General features: G+C 43.5%; 1 protein-coding gene across 1 annotated transcript in view; it reads right to left on the minus strand.

The window, feature by feature from the left end:
* Window positions 1–5,554: 5,554 nt before the first annotated feature.
* LOC146808736 (cell adhesion molecule CEACAM6-like) overlaps window positions 5,555–16,549 on the minus strand; it is a 103,659-nt gene continuing 92,664 nt past the window's right edge. The window contains exons 4-5 of the mRNA XM_085614785.1: window positions 5,766–5,906; window positions 5,555–5,661 (exon numbers count right to left, since the gene is read on the minus strand). Coding sequence (XP_085470911.1) covers window positions 5,555–5,661; window positions 5,766–5,906 — 248 coding nt within the window. The remainder of the gene's footprint in view (window positions 5,662–5,765; window positions 5,907–16,549) is intronic.

Genomic DNA, 16,549 nt, shown 5'->3' on the forward strand with positions numbered 1-16,549 from the left:
AAAAACGAATTTAGTATACCTGAGCTCAGAATATTAAAATACATCTTTTGGTGAAGTTTATTTTTATATTCTGTGTTTGCAAATACCACTTTTACAAAGTAGGTATTTTCTTGCCTAAGCCTTCCAGTGTGCTCTGCTGTTATGTGTATTGGCTGTCTAGTTCTGGAGTGACAGGGCTGGTGAATTCCAGGAGACATGGTGAGGTGTCCCAGTGGTGAATAGAGAGATCTGCATCTAGATGGGTGGGAGGAGTTGCACCTGGGACCTGAATAGGGCTGTGCCTACCCTCCACAATGCTGGCTCCACCTCCTGTGGTGAGTCTGATGTCTCTGCCCTACACTCTGTAAGGAAGGATGCAGCCTGGTAAACAAAGGGCTCCCGGACTGAGCAGAACTGGTTCTGGCTGGGTTCAGTGACTTGTAGATTCTGAGAACAAAGACATTTGGGGTATAAATATCTGTGCTGAAACCCCTACAATTTGTATTGCTCCTGGACAACAAGAAGAACCTCTGTCCATGTAACTGAAGGAATCTGCAGGAGGTGACTGTCCTTGTGCTTGTGTGCTGTTTCTTGGCTTGGCCTGCAGTAGTTCACTGGACTTGGAAGAAGAGGAAAAGGACTTTGAAGATAACTTTTATTTTCAACTTGCTAAAGCAATCACCCAAGGGCTAGAAGAGAGCTAGCCTCCTGCTGGAGTCTCAGGCACATCAGACTCCACCACCAGCCTCCTGTTTCCTCCCAGTGAGAATTTCTATCTGCAGGTGAGGCTCCTGTGAGTTCCAGGGCCTCTAGTTCTACTACAGAGAAAAGAGTGCTGAAAATCTTCGCTAACGCCCGTTTGCGAGCCGCCGTGGCTGAAGTGCGTACGAAAAATCATCGCGCTGCTGCCGCTGAGTGCTCGCTACCGGAGATCATCGCCTCACACGTTTGCAGGCTGCCAAAGGCTCGCTAACCTCAAGATTATTGCATCGCACGGTTGCAGGCTGCCAACTGCTCGCTAACCCGAAGATCATCGCATCGCACGTTTGCGGACCTCCAAGGTCTCGCTAACCAAAGATCATCGCATCAAGTTCATCGCTTCAAGACATCGCAGCACGGATGCTGGGCGTCCACCATTTTCATCTCATCGCATCCGGATCGTCGCTCCCTCGCGGAGCGCCATTTCTTTTCATCACAACAAGATCGCACATGCAACAGGCTCGGCGCATCATTTTCCCTTGCGGCAAGGATTTCAACGCATCACCGGCTTAGCGTGGAGAAGTTTGTCGCTTTGTCCTGTACACAGATCAGCGCATCATCCTCCCTTGCGGCAAGGATTCAACGCATCACTGGTCACGCGTGAGGAAAATCATCGCTACAGCTCCTTAGCGACATTTTGGTTGTTTTGCTACAGAATCCAGGTACTTTGTAAGTAAAAGGGTCGCAGAGACCCCAGCTTTGAACTGAACTCCTCTTTGCACACTTTGAACTATTTTTGCAGCATTTCAAGAGTAACCCTATTTTTCTAGTATTGTGGCTTTTTACTGTTAATGGTCTTGTGTTAAGTCTATATATAAAGATACTTATTTTTTATAACTACTTGTGTGGTGTCCCTTTGTAGTGTTCCTCACTGTGTTACTGTGTATGGTCATAAATGCTTTACACACTGTCTCTGAGATAAGCCTAGCTGCTTGTGCTACGTTACCACAGGGTTGAGCAGGGGTTATCAAAGTGTGTAGGCTGCTTACTCTGACTTAGGAAAAAGGGTCCCTACTTGGACAGTGGCCAGCCATTGCCAACTAGAGACCCCCATTTCTAACAGAAACAAAATTACATCCTACTCTATTTCGTTTCACATTCCCTGTATGCATTGCCACTGGAATTATGCAATTCTGTGGCTACAGTATTTTCTGAATAATTACGAACTTGCAAAATTTGCCACATAATCGAGCTTCTGCATAATCTGCAGATTTTAACAAAAAAATCTGTTTCTGTAACAGATCAAATGTTACAAAAAATGCTCACTGCATGCTGTCGTACAGTGGAAGGTTGGTTGGTCACGTTTCAGTTACTTGGAGCTGTATTTGGATGTGGAACTGGTACTAATAAAGTGAAAGCTTTGCCCAGATAGTGCTGATTTGTAAATATGAGCTGCATGAAGCCACTTCATTTGTGTTTTCTTGCCCCAAAATGTAGTCAACATTGCTGCATATTTTAGGCCTTCCCTGCCTCATAACTCCATGAGCCCTGTCTGTACCCCAGGGAGATTGTCACAAAGTTGTCTGACTTCAGATAAGTAAACATCTGCATGTTAAAAAAATAAGCAGCAATTTTTCAGAAGACATATGTTGGAACACGCAGCAAATGTAATAAGAAAAAATCATTTTTAATTAGTTTTTATTGCTCATTGTTGTTCTGAGCTGGCCCGGCCCTGAAATACCCCCGTGGCTATGGTCCTGACCATGTCCCAATGTAGAAAACTTGACTGAGTAAAGACGCTTCATGTATGGGACTGATGAGAGGACTTCCAATGGCAAGACTTTGAGATTTTCCTAATTGCAGATTTTTGAGACCTCATCCAACGCATATCTCACTTAAAGAGGACAACTTATAACATTGCTTGGCTGGAGTATTTCAGCTCACAGAAAAAAGACTAAGGGTCCTATTAGCATGGCGATCCGCCCGTCAAAACACCCCAACGGACGGCCTTTTACCCAGCCACATTAGCATGGTGGGGAGTACCGCGGTGGGCAGAAAGACCGTCCGCCGCTTTTCCGCCGGTAGGCAATTGTCACGATTGCCTACCGGGCGGAAAAGGCCATAATATGGTGGTGGGGCATTTCAGGCACCGCAATCCATATTATGATGTGGCATTTTCAATGCCTTAGTCTCCACCTTGGAAAGGCATGCAAAGTTCTCTTTGGGGGCCCGTTGCGGGACCCCAGGGAGGTGGGGGGTTAGGGGTTGCACTTGTGGGGTACCCATGGTACCCCCCAACATTGGCATGCACAAGGTGGCAGGCACTTTGTGGTGCCTGTCACATTGTGCATGCCAATGCACAACATGCATATATTGCATTGTGGCGGGTGCTCCTTACAGCACCGCCCGCCACAATGTAATATTTGCAGTATGCCACCGCCACCATGACGGTGGAATCCTAATTGCCAGTGCAGGACCGCCGCACCACTGGTGGCCGGTCCCAGCACCGCTAGGGTGGCATCCTAATGGGTGTGGTGTTGTGTATGATTGGGTGACAGTATGCTTCTCTTGCCCTGATAAAGTTGCTGAAACTTTTTCCTGGCCATAACACATGTTCTTTACTATATCGTCTGAGCACGAAAATTGCTTTTAACAATGTGTCGTAGGCCCGGTAGCTCCTCCATTGCTAGAGAAGTACGTTTTTTCCTAATTTGCTGCTTTCCGTTTGTACCACCGTTTGTTCTGTTCAGGTTTGTAGGAAAGGGGATTTGGGGTTAAACGAAAATCGAAATTTGTTACAATGTTGTTTACAGTGCCTTGAGCCTATCTGGTTTTTGCTGCGGATATGTATGTCCATAACTGTAATGTCACTGACTTGCTGATTTGAATAAACAAATAAAAAAAAAAAAAAAACAATGTGTCGTAGGCCCACACTTTAAAAAGTTTAGCGGTCCTTTGCAGACATTTTAACCTACATTTTGGGTCAATTTGCTGACTTATAGAGTAAAGAATGAACTCTCAGATAGCTGGAGGATCTTACACTCTGTTGCAGGGTTCAAAGTAGAAGCTCTTGCAAATGTTGTTTACTTAGCTACACTCCATAGTAGCTCTAGGAAGGGTGGCTTTTTCCTGCATGAAGAAGAAGCTGCTGATGATGACAGATTAAGCCAGTTACAACCAAAATCCAACAAACTGCCGGAAGGACCTTCCTACATTACCACCCTGCGATTGAAGAACCCCTAGTGAGGGGCAATGGCAAGCTTTCAGAGAACCCATATTGCATTTAGTAGATTTTTGGGTGCGGTCAGCAGAGGGTGATTTTCTGGTTGTGGATAGGCATGGGCAATAAATTCTGCTCTACCAGCGGAGTTCTGAAAAACCTGGTAAAGCGGCATGGAGTTCTTTCTTTCACATGGCTCCTAAATGTTAAGTTGGTGAGCATGAGTGAGCAAATCATATGCTAGACCACCTCCCTGCGTAATATCTCAATGTAGTGGGGTCATAGCTGTTCGCTACCGCTAGCTTTGAGAAACCTGTCGCACGCGTAGAGGAAACTGCCACTCGAGTAGAACATCTACTTGAGCGGCAGAAAGCCCTCTTATGGTGCGTGATTTGCCTTTTGTGCTGATGGTAAAGTACAGGACAAACTCCCAGCACAAAAAATCAGCAAGACTTACCACACTCCTCCACTCACGGAACTCCATGGAGCGCTGTGAAGTTTTTCCATTACTTTACAGAGTTCCATATAGCAGGACTCAACGAACTCCACCCAGGCCTAGTGGTGAATGAAGCATCACAAGTGACCTCAACTTGAGCTTAGGTCTCGGTCTATTGCACCTATGGATGCCGTATTATTTCCTGGTCATTTTTGACCTAAAACTTTAAAAATATATATTTCCATTTTAATCATTTTTGTGTCATTTTACTTAATACATTTTTCATAATTTTTAGAATTTAGTTGTGAGGTTTTTTTTTGTTTGTTTTGACTTTGTAACTTTTTTGGTACTGCTACCTAATTTTCATATTTCCTCTACATTTAGCCTGGCTTCTTAGTGCCATAACTTGAGGGGGTGAGAACACGATTATTTAGTAAACTTTGACCTGACAAGACTGTGAACTTCTTACTTAGATAAAACTCAAATTCCCCCCATCTAATAACCCACGTCCTTATGCGAATTATCCAATTTTGAGGTGTCTTACTTGGAGGATGTTCCCTTGGTAGGGACACCTTGTTTCCAGGATTGGTTTGCAGCGCTAAGTGAATCCACGGTGGAGGCATAACCACTAATCTATTTACAGTATACAACCTGCCAACTTGTGCAAAAGTACTTCCTCTGCCATGAAAAGAGGGACAGACTTTAAAAGCAGTGTGTGTTCCTTTCATAAAGTGATGTGAACAACCTTCCTCAACACACATTATATGATGGAGACTATATATGTGGACACTCAAAATCTATGTAGCGAGGTGTATTACCAGCGTCATGTAGGCTCAATAGCCAGGCAGGGGTCGCACCCTCCTGGCCAGTGCAGGGAGCTCCTCTACACTTACTAAAATGAAATGTACTAAAGAGGAAACAAAGGCCCCCCCTGTATCAAGGAAGGAAGATTTCCTGCAGGATCTTCAGCTGACAGTAACCACTCCCAGACTATCACATCAGGCCACCTCAGGGGTCACTCCAGAGGGTTGGAGGCAGTTTATGTGACAGACATAGCTAACTGTCTAGTATGCATCAGGGCTCCAACACACCCCAATCTATGCTCTTCTGAACAGAGCAGAAGGCCCATGTATGTTTCTCCATACAGTATTAAAATTAAAAACAAAAACAATATGAATACCATGGATTTGTTATAATGAGGCATTCTATCCATGACTTCATCACTGCCTGCTACTCACCGCCGACTGTTCCTCGCGCCCTTTTCTCATGTTCTCACATTGGGTATTAGCGTCTTTGATAACGCTGGGATTCTGGTACACATTTTCATCTGAGACAAAGAGTGATGGAAGCATTACTGTTGTGTCACATATGCAGAGTATATAGTATGTAAATACAGAGAGATAAAATAAGGGCCATGTAATGGACTTTTACCTTTTTGTGTGTCCTTCTGTTTCAAGCGTCTCTCATAATGAACAGCCATCCCAGCCACAATGACTGCAGCACCGAGGAGAACTCCACATGCCACACCTAGTGTGGTCTGCCAGCAGGAGTCGGGAGTGGGGCAAGGGCTGCCTGTGGGAGGAAGCAGAATGAAAGCAGCCAGTGAGTGTCTGGATTATATACACTTGGTCTGAGAACATGCAGTGGGGCTGCAACAAATTTTAGAGTGGAGGTGCTGGCCAATAATGTCATTTCACTAAGTCCTAGGGCTTGATTGCGAGTTTGACAGTGAGAGAGCAGGGCACCACATCACTGCCCCGCACTGCCAAATGTGACTGCCCGACAGCTGCCAGATGACAAAGTTCCTTGTTGGCTGGTAGGTGGCCCATTGGAGTTCCCACAGCTGTGCTTTTCAAAAAGGCACCACAATGGGAACGTCAAAGCCCGTTCCTGCACTGCATGGACTGTGAAGTTCATGCCATGCAGGAAGGGCAGAAATGCACACAGCGGGGCACAGCATGTGCCCCCAGCATGCATCCCTAGCGCCTGAGGCACCAGGAGGCCCTGTGGGGTCCTCTTTGTTTAGTCACCGCCACTCTTTCTAATGCGGTCTCACCACCGTGATTAGGGTCACAGTTAGGAAACTTGTAATATGCTTGGCAGGACGCAGCGGCACCGCCAAGCATATTATTCCAGCCTCAAGACTGCCGCTCCAGCACCAGGGATCGTGGATTCCTGATGGCTACGCGAATCTCTAATGGTCCGACTACTGTACTTGTAATAAGGCGGTTGGACCACTGGTGCGCCGGTCCCTGACTGCCACCGCACCTCCATCGCACGTTTGGTGGTCTCATGGGCTGCCAAACTCGTAATCAGGCCCTTAGGGGTTGTGATAGAAGAGTGCGTGCACTAAAGGGACATACATGAGCAAGAGAACATGGGTATTGCAAAGATTTGAGTGGCACATTTTTAAATACATTTTCATAAATATATGCCTAAATTGTGTAGTAAAGTAATGTCAGTCTTTCTGCATGTAAACTACCAGAAGCAACACTGGGCATTCAACTGAATTTTGATATGGGAAGAGTTAGGCCTTAATCTCAACACCATATATTTTGTGCAACCGTCCTGTAGTCACCTTTGTTCCAGCAGATCTATCTCACATTATCTCAATCCGGGATTTAACCATTACACTATTAATTGCAGTATGGTGTTCTCACAACATGTCTTCCAGTGTCCTCTCAACCGCCTGACTTAACCACCATTTCCATGGTCCTCTTAATTAACCAGATCATCCTCTCTACCTGCCCATTATTCTAGGATATGCGTATATGTTTAATTCTACATTGTTCCCAAATGTTCTTCGTTCCGAAAGACCAAACAAGACAAAATCCCTCCCTATTGAAAATTGCCCTTAATGCCCTAATGGTAGTGTGGATGGTCACATTACTCATGAATAATAGTAATACCAACTTAGAACTTAGAATGCAGATCAACAGCCACGGCTGCATTTCTTGCAGGAACTAGTGAGGACCACAAAAATGTCAATAAAATTTAGACACATTTTGTTTCATGATAATCGTGGATCATCTATATATTGGTTAAGATTTACAGTACTCAAACCAACATTCAAACTCTTTCCCACTTCCTCACACACCTCACATTTGAACACCTATTTCTTTACCTGGTCCACCAATAGCTCCTTTTACATCCTCACACACATTGTTCACCTTCACCCTTCACATATGGATTCTCCTTCATTAGCAAGTCTCCTTCTCCAAATATTTGTTTTTTTTCCTAAAGGGTTAATCCTGAAGTAGATAAGTTGTCTAACCTGATCTGTTGGTAAATATAACTTTGAGAAGTCTTTACCTTCTGTCAACATCAAAACCATGTTGTTCCTGCTAAGAAGAGGAACACAGTCTGTCGTAGTGTTATCATTGTCAGACTCCTATTGGATTCTCTTGTGATGACAGCAGCATCCACCATAACCAATCCACAAGCATGGATCATTATGATAACGACTATGAGACACATAAAAAACTATAACACACATCATTTAGAAGTAAGTCAATATGTTGCGTGATGGCCGGTTGGACTACAGTTCCCAGCATCTACCATAGCCAGGCTTTAGTGTCCAATGCACATACAAGGATGAAGACAGCGGGACACATATTATACCTATAACACACCCTCAACCATATAAACCAACGTTGATCCTATTGAAAGAATATCTTACAAAACATCTATTAGTGTCACCTTAAATTACAAGTACTACAGTGACAAGCACAAGAAAAAAGTTACTCATGGCCATTTCATCTTAGTATGAGATAGGCAGGCAAGCTGCATATCCGAGCAGTCAATGATGACATTAGCGCGTAGTTGAATACTGAAAGAGAGCGAATCAGCAATGGAAAATGAGAACAACTGAAGGGAGCCCAGACGCTGCCACTGAATGGAAGAGGGAGACATTGAACGTGGACTAACCAACTAGACCAGTGTCTTTGGAAGGCAGGTGGGGGTATGAGACGAAGCACGATATACTGACACAAAAGAGCAACCAAAGACACTACTACACATGTCACACCCATGCTACAGGACATTTGACAAACAAGGTCAGGATGTATCAGTGAAGTGCCCGCGTGCTAGGAATACACAAAGTAAAACCTTTGAAGTGAATTTAACCAACTAACATGTAATTTCAAGAAACACTTATAAAGAAGCAAACCAAAATCACATTTACATGAGGCCTCTTTCCCTGCAGCTACCTGCCAATCATTGATTAGTGACAGCAGGTGAGAACACAAAGTGACTGACAGCGGTTGAAGATGAACGGAATATGAATAGAGTTTGTACCAATAAATGTTTCCCCTTTTTAATCTTTCATCAAAAAAGCACAAACAGGGAACCTTGGGCATGACTCTGATTTAACTTTATTTGAGGTGTATAAAAAATATTTATTCAGGCAGTTCAGTATATCTGATTGCTATCTAATTTTCTCGAGACATACCTGAGTTGCCTTGGAATAGCCCTGAAGAAGATCTCATTGTACTGGAGTCACCCCAACAGAGATCGAAACATGTAGGCTTAAACGTGGAGTACCTTGGTGACATTTATATGAGCTTTTATTCAACATAATTCAATCTGACATCAACTTATTTATCGAACACTAAGAATACCAATGTATGGGACAATATCATGTGAACTCTTTTTCAGTATACAAATGTATATTGTGGAATTCATGTACATTTAATATATGTCATGCATCGATTAATTGGGTATGTGATATCAAATATGTGTCTGTGACATTTTGTTTATGTTTCTCAAACAATTGTCCATCAGTTGCAAATTAGTTTTTTGATCTGTATTTGATGTTTTTTACACGTTATATATCAAGTATCTCTGGCATTGTTTTAAGGAATGTAATTAACTGTGATCAATAAATAACTATTAGCAACAAGATGAATACCTTCTGCATGTTGCTCTCCAATATGATTCTATTTGTAATATATGGTGTGTGAGAATGCATCATATTTTAATGACTATGGGAGAAAGGCACTCAGCTTTTTCTACTGGTTCCATGACTCCTTCAGCGACCATCTGGTCTAAAAAAACTTTCACTTCAGTTCTTATGACCACTGGAATTCTCCTAATCTTGTGCCCAAAAGGCAAGGCTCTATTTTGCAATAGAATTTTGTGAACATATTCCTTAGCCAAACCCAGCCTGTCCTCAAATACCTTTCCAAATTTCTGAAAAACCTCATTCCTTGATCAGTTGCTCTGAATTTATTATACATTACTAGTCATGTTTATGCATCCATCCTAAATTGATTGGCTACTCTAAGACACAGAAGGGGCAATTCACAAAGGTAAACTTACACATGAGTAAATCTACACATGTAAGTTTACTCCACTTTTGTGTAGTGTAGAATTACAAGTCCAAACACCAAAAATTCAGGGGGTTGAGCCAAATTTACAAGTATAAAGTTACTATTACTACCTAACTTTACACATGAAGGATGAGGCTTCTGTCTGCCACCAGGGTGGAAATCTCCCTTTGGTGTTTTACAGGAAAAAGTTACAAAGTATATTAAGTGTTCCTAACATTTTGAAAAATATTCTAATGTTAAATGTTAATGATAATTAAAGTTATATATTATTTTAAGTGTAGAATAATCAGGGCCACTGGAATTATGTAGCTGCAGAGGTACAAATTATGTGGCAGGGTTGAGTAAATTATGCGGCAAGAAAAGGCAAAACATATTGAAAATAAATATATATTTTTAAAGATTACATTAAAAAAAACTGCTAAAGTAATATCAGCATTATTTTTTAGGGGAAATTGTTGCAGTTCCGGTGGTTGGCCATGTGTGGTGATGAACATAAACCAGCTGTGAGCTGTGTTAGGTTTGAAATTCCCATCCCTGCAACGCACTTGTTTCATGCTATATTAGGTTAGCAGTGTGTGGCTAAATAGATGAAATTTGTATTCACGTTCTGCAACCGAGTTATCCCCCTAATGTGCAGGCTTCAGTTAGCAAGTGTGACTCCATTTTGCATTTCGTAATCCCTAACAGGCTACTTAGACTGTGCCTGAACTAGGCCCTGTTACTCGTATTGCTTGCCTCGGCAGAACACTGTATTTCGTTATTATTTTCTCTTCTGTCCAAGGCTGTTTCTCGACTTGTTAAAGAATAGAGAAGCACACACAGAAAGGTAGTGGGGTATAGACTGTGCAAGGTAAAGTAAACACGTAAAATTAAACAATATGAAAAGTGAAAAAGCTCAAGGGAAATTGTACAGCGACCACCCTTCACTGTCAATAGCGTAGACAAAGTCCACTCAATTAGAACAAAAACACATCAACTCCCGAGCTCCAGTCACTTAATAATAAAATACAATCAATTAATCCACGCAGGGATCTTGTCAATATATTTTCTTCTTGGTTCCGTCCAGGATTAACCTCGGACTTCCTCAGAGCGCTAAATCTGATATATAAAGCTTAATAGATGAGCTCAAAGGCTACCTTCAAGGACTTTCATCAATAAAAACAGCATCCAATTGGAGCAGAGTCAAACGAAAAGTCAAAACTTGCGAAAGAATACTTCCTGTTAGCACCAAAAAGACTTTTAGGATTATACTTGGTTTTAATAATATTGCTTCTATCAACTGAGGATGTTCTTTGACTATTCGTTTGACTCTGCTCCAATTGGATGCTCTTTTTTATTGATGAAGGTCCTTGAAGCTCATCTCTTAAGCTTTATATATCAGATTTAGCGCCCTGAGAAAGTCCTAGGGAAATCCTGGACGAAACACGTGTTGGCATAATCTGTGGTTATCTGTTCTGTTGCTGAAGAATAGAAGAATAGATGATTCTTTATGTACCAAACATCGAATAAAGTACCAAGAAGAAAATATATTGACAAGAATCCTGCGTGGATTAATTGATTGTATTTGATTATTAAATGACTGGAGCTCGGGAATTGAAGTGTTTTTGTTAAAGAATAGGCCATTCTGCCCTCGCATACCTATCCGAGTGTGTAGTTTCTGCTCCCACGTTACGAGATGCTGAGACCCAACACCGTAGACTTGAATCCCTGATAACATGTACCCATCTGACACGTGTTAGCGCATCGTACAGTCCCTCTTTGTTTATGTTCGGCCCAGACCTGTAGTTTTCCATTGTGGGCGTGGTTGGAGGGTTCTCGAGAGGAATGATTACTCACTGTAGACTGTTGGGGTGCCAGTCCATTGGCAGACATCTTAGGGTGCAGGTCAAGATGGACTCCTCTGCAGGGTATTGCTAATAAAGATGTAAGTTTGTATTTTCTACTGTCTGAACGACTCTTCATTTTTGGGAAGGCTATAGCAGGTTTTTGTAAGTAACCCGGGTGGCCCCTAAGAGCCACTTCCTTCAGTTGGCACCCGAACAGGGTCCCCACAAGGTGATTTGCAGGGTCGGGGTGCATCTGGTCGATCGGGCGGATCGGGGTGCCCCACACAATCGAGCTTGGTTCTCGCAGCTGCCCTGCACGTCTGATCGGGCAACTCCTCATCTGGCGGTCACCAGCTGGGGTCCTGAAAAGGCGAAACCTTGGAGTTGACCATTTGGTCTGAAGAGTCAGCAGTGGAGAATAATTTGACTCAACCTGAATGCACCAGGTGAGTGATTTGATTCTTGAAAAAAAAATGCCGCCATTCTTGAACGGCACGAGCCTGCGGGCTGTGTCCTGATACAGTATCCTGACTGTCTTGGTGCAGTTTCAAGACTGCCTTGCTTGAATGGCACAGCTGACGGGCTGTGTCTTGGTACGGTGTTTTGGGCCATTTTGGTTTGAACTTGGTGGGCTTGCGGACCCTTTTGAAAGATGCAGAGTGTTTGGGAAAAATCTGCCAGACCAACTGGTAATTTGTTTTTTCCTCGCAAAAGGTCTGGGGCTAGAGCCTGTCTTCTTGAACTTGGTACAGTCTCCGGACTGCAGTGGGCGGTTTGCAGACCGTTTTTTTTTGGTTCTTGAACAAATGTTCTCTTGTTTATTTTCTTTTAATATTTTCATTGGGGTTATATATTTGTCCGTTGGGGACAACGTATGTGTCTTATATTAAGATGCCTTGTTTAAGTAAGTTAGGATGTTTTGGATGTCGATGTTGTTCTACTGATGCTCGATTGGAAGAGAGCCAGCCTGTGCCTCCGGAGGGTTCTCCAAATTTCGACATATACGTCAAACACGGTAGTGGCCCTGTTATGTTTAGCACGTTGCGGCATAAATATTCGAGGGACAATGCTGAGTTACAGTGGCCACTTACTGGCTCATTTGATGAATAGAAATTGAATTTCCTTCAGGACAAATTGTTCGCTAAAAAGAGCAGGCAGTCGATGTTTGATTCTCTAAGAGTGTGGCAGAAAGAAGCAAAGCACTGCCGCATGAGAGCAGAGAAAGAGACCTGGAAGAGATAGATGCAAACTGTAACACAGAAAGCAGTGGTTTATGAGCGGGAAAGGGTAGAGAAAGGCATAGAATGTGCAGATAGAAAGTTCCGATTACAGACTGATAAATGTTATGTCAATAGAGAGGAAGTTGATGATTTTGTAGAAGAGCTATTGGATTCTCGCCCCCCACCTCCTTATGCCCCTGAACGGATATACCCAACAGTTCTGACGTCCCAGTCTTTGGCCCCTAGTGCCGCTCTCTCTAGTGTTTCTGCCTCTAGCACTACTGCCTCAGCCCTGCTTGCTTCTCCTCAACCCGCACCAGTCACAGGGGCAGGAGCCGTTAGCTCTCCTGTCCATTAGTTCTGTTTCGACTGCTACGCCCCCTTTCACCCCTACTACACTGACTCCCTACATGATGGTACCTGTCTCTGCGTCTGCTCTTTCCCCCTTGGGTGTGACACCTCGAACACTGTCAAATGTTGAAACGCCTAGGCGTGGGATGTATGAAGCAAATTGGGCAGCAGCCCGAGACCGCATGGAGAAAGTGTAGGTGAGTTCTGCTGTGGGTGGTGAAGAAAAGAAAATGGTGTAGAATCAAGCAGCGCAGTGGGCTCGGAACTCGATCTATAGTGTGGAAGATGTGTGGAGTGTGATAAAAGATTATGAACCCTTCACACAGCAGCATGCTCTTATGCACATGTCGGCCATGCTGATAGGACTGTGGGAACAGTGTTTTCAGTGTATTGCACCGCAGATCATCTATGACATACGAGTCAGGGTATATGCTACAGGTATGGCTCCCAATGAGGTTTCTAGCAATGAAATGACACTGGTGAGTTACCGTGGCAGACTGCTCAAAAGGTTCAGACAATAGGGACACAGCACCCTATGAGGGAGGTCCATCCCATTTAGCATCCTGAAATATCAGAACTTTGCGACTCCATGGACACTGTAATTAGGCCACGGGTTGATGCTCGTTTCCAGGAACAGTGGCTCTATACTCCTTGGAAGAGGAGTGAGGTCCTATCCTTAAAAAGCCAGCTGCCGGACCCTCGGAAACCCCACTGCATATTATAAAGAATTGACGGAGGTAGCCTCCTCGTCAGTGATGACATTAGCTGATATTGAATTTTTCTATAGTCTGCTAGTACCGGTAGATATATGGATGCAGGTACATATGCAGGATCATGCACTGGAGTTGGATGGCACATGGGATGAGATCAAGGAATGGGATAAGGAGTGTAAGCCTGGTGACAAGCCGAAAGCGGAGCTCCTAGCTTTTCGGGCTGTGTTATTACTTACATGCACTCCCTTATCCCACCAAGGTGAGTGGATTGGGATTAGTTGACTGCGTGTTGTCAGAAGAAGGATGAAAGTTTGTCTGATTTCTTTACTAGATTTGAAGGGGTGTTTTTAGATTTTAGTGGTCAGGACCTGTCCCAGGAGGGTGGTGTTTGTTTGTTTGCTAACAGATTTGTCACTAATTTGCTTCCCGAGATTGCAACTAGGTTGCAGGCTTCGGAAAGTACTTGGACAACCTCATCCTCATCAGTGATTTTGAGTATGGCACAGTACTACGAGCAAAGACAGAATGAGGACAAAGAAAAGGTGGAGAAAAAGTGAAAGGATCTGAAGATGAGGGTGTTGATGCAGCAGGTTGTGATGGGGAGAGGCAGAGATTCGGTTCGACCCAGCGGTTCCCCAGGTCTAATACGGGTGGTGCTTCGAGTGCACCCCTTGGGCTTAACCAATGTGTGTATTGTAAGCAGGAGGGATATTGGCAGAATGAGTGTCCCGAGTTGTTGCACAAAGGTGAGGCCCCGAGAGGTCGGGGGTTTAGTGGATGTGGAAGAGAAGGAGGAGGCCGAGGGGAGATGCAGTCAAAGAATACATCACAAAATCGACAAATTGGGAACTATTTTGATAACCCCAGAGGCAGACAGTACTATCACGATGACTATGACATGGATGAGGTGACGGGATTGTCCCATACCTAGGTGTGAGGAACCAGTTCCGGTGCCTGTAGATCAGCACGGACCCAAGGTCATGAGTACGACAAAGAAATTTCTAGTTGATACAGGGGCTATGAATAGCTCAGTTTCCCATTCACTGGTCCCGGGGGCAGCTCTGTCTGGCCAAAATAATGCGTGGGTAGGCTTTTCAGGCATGCCAATTGTTAGCCCCATTTCCAAACATCTTGCCTTGACTATTGGCCCCGTCACGGTTGATTCACCATTTTTATTGACGTCCAATTGTGGGGAGACTTTGTTGGTATTGGATTTGTTAAAAAGGTTACATACATCAATATTTTGTTCTCCTGATGGTGTATACATGACTATTGGACCACAGATGGCCCATGCAAAGCAATGCTTCACAAAAGATGCTCCTCTCCCCTCAGAGTTCAAGAACGTGCCACACACATTGTGGGCTACAGGGGACACGGATGTGGAGTTGCTCCAGATCCCACCGGTGTCCATTCAGATAAAGGACGATGCCAAATAGCCAAGCATTCCCCAGTACAAGATCTTGCAGGCAGGAGAAAAGGCTTTATTACAAATAATACAGGATTTTATTAATTCTGATGTGGTTGAAGAGACAGTGGGGAATGTGTGTAATAGCCCTATTCTTCCTATTATTAAAAAGACACCCTTGGATTCTTCTGATGCCCACCCTGATGTTTACCGCCTTGTGATCGACATTAGAGAGGTGAATCAGATAGTGGTTCCCCAGTACCCTGTAGTCCTGTAGTGGAGGCAGCGTTTTAGATGCATACATTGCTATGTTAGCATAAGCGCCTTAGATGTTAGAAACGCCATCTTGCCACTTTTGCTGCTTTTGCACACGACACTGCAGATAGATGTTATTATTTGAAAACTGCTTTCTTGCCTTTTCTTCACATGTGAACTGTCTGTTGTTCACATCACTAGATGTGCACTGTGACCTTGGTCTGAACATTGTGTGCAGAAACAGCCTGAGCCACCAAACAATGTCTGTTTTTGAGTTCAGGTTGATCGGCCCACACTCTAGCCATAAAACGCACACAGCTGCAAATATCTGAAAGTTGAGAGCTTTTAATATTGCAGTTTGAATGCATTAGACACACATTCTGGAGAAGAACTTTTCCATGTGCAGAGCAAAGCTGATCCTGTGATGTGATTCACCTAAGCGGATCTTTACGGTATGGGGTTCCCCATTCAAACCTAGAGACCTTCTGTTAGTTTAGTAATACTAGATTACTAGCGAAGGGAGGGTCGTTGTATTCCACTATCATTTGTAATATGATTTCTCCCTTCATTTTCTATGGTATTGTAACAATGCTGATGGTTTTAATTTTAATCATTTGTCTGCTTATGTTAGCCAAAGTACTGCATCTCAGGACACGTAGTTTATAAAATAAACATTTTAAACTTTACTGTGACTCTGAATACTCTTGTTGTGGACTGATATGAGAATAATAACGAACAGGTATTCCTGATTCCCGCCATTCCTAAAGTCGCATTTTCTGGGTTGTCTAATCATTGGTAGCTTCTATATGGTATGAAGAGCGAATGAGACACTGATGCTGGTCGGATAGGGGTTCTGGGTACTGAGGTGAGTTGTTGGTACACCACAATTCACTGAGGTCTTGGTTTCTGACTTAAGACAGACTTAAGACAAACTTAAGACAATCTTAAGACAGACTTATGACAGACTTAAGACAAACTTAAGACAAACTTAGGACAGACTTAAGACAGACTTAAGACAGACTTAAGACAAAATCCTAACTTTACTACTACTAAATGCCTTCTGTGAATACCAAAAGTAGTAAGTTTAGAATTTTGTCTTAAGTTAGTTCTGTGAA

This window comes from Triturus cristatus, chromosome 7, assembly GCF_964204655.1.
Source record: "Triturus cristatus chromosome 7, aTriCri1.1, whole genome shotgun sequence".
NCBI classification, from domain to species: Eukaryota; Metazoa; Chordata; class Amphibia; order Caudata; family Salamandridae; genus Triturus; species Triturus cristatus.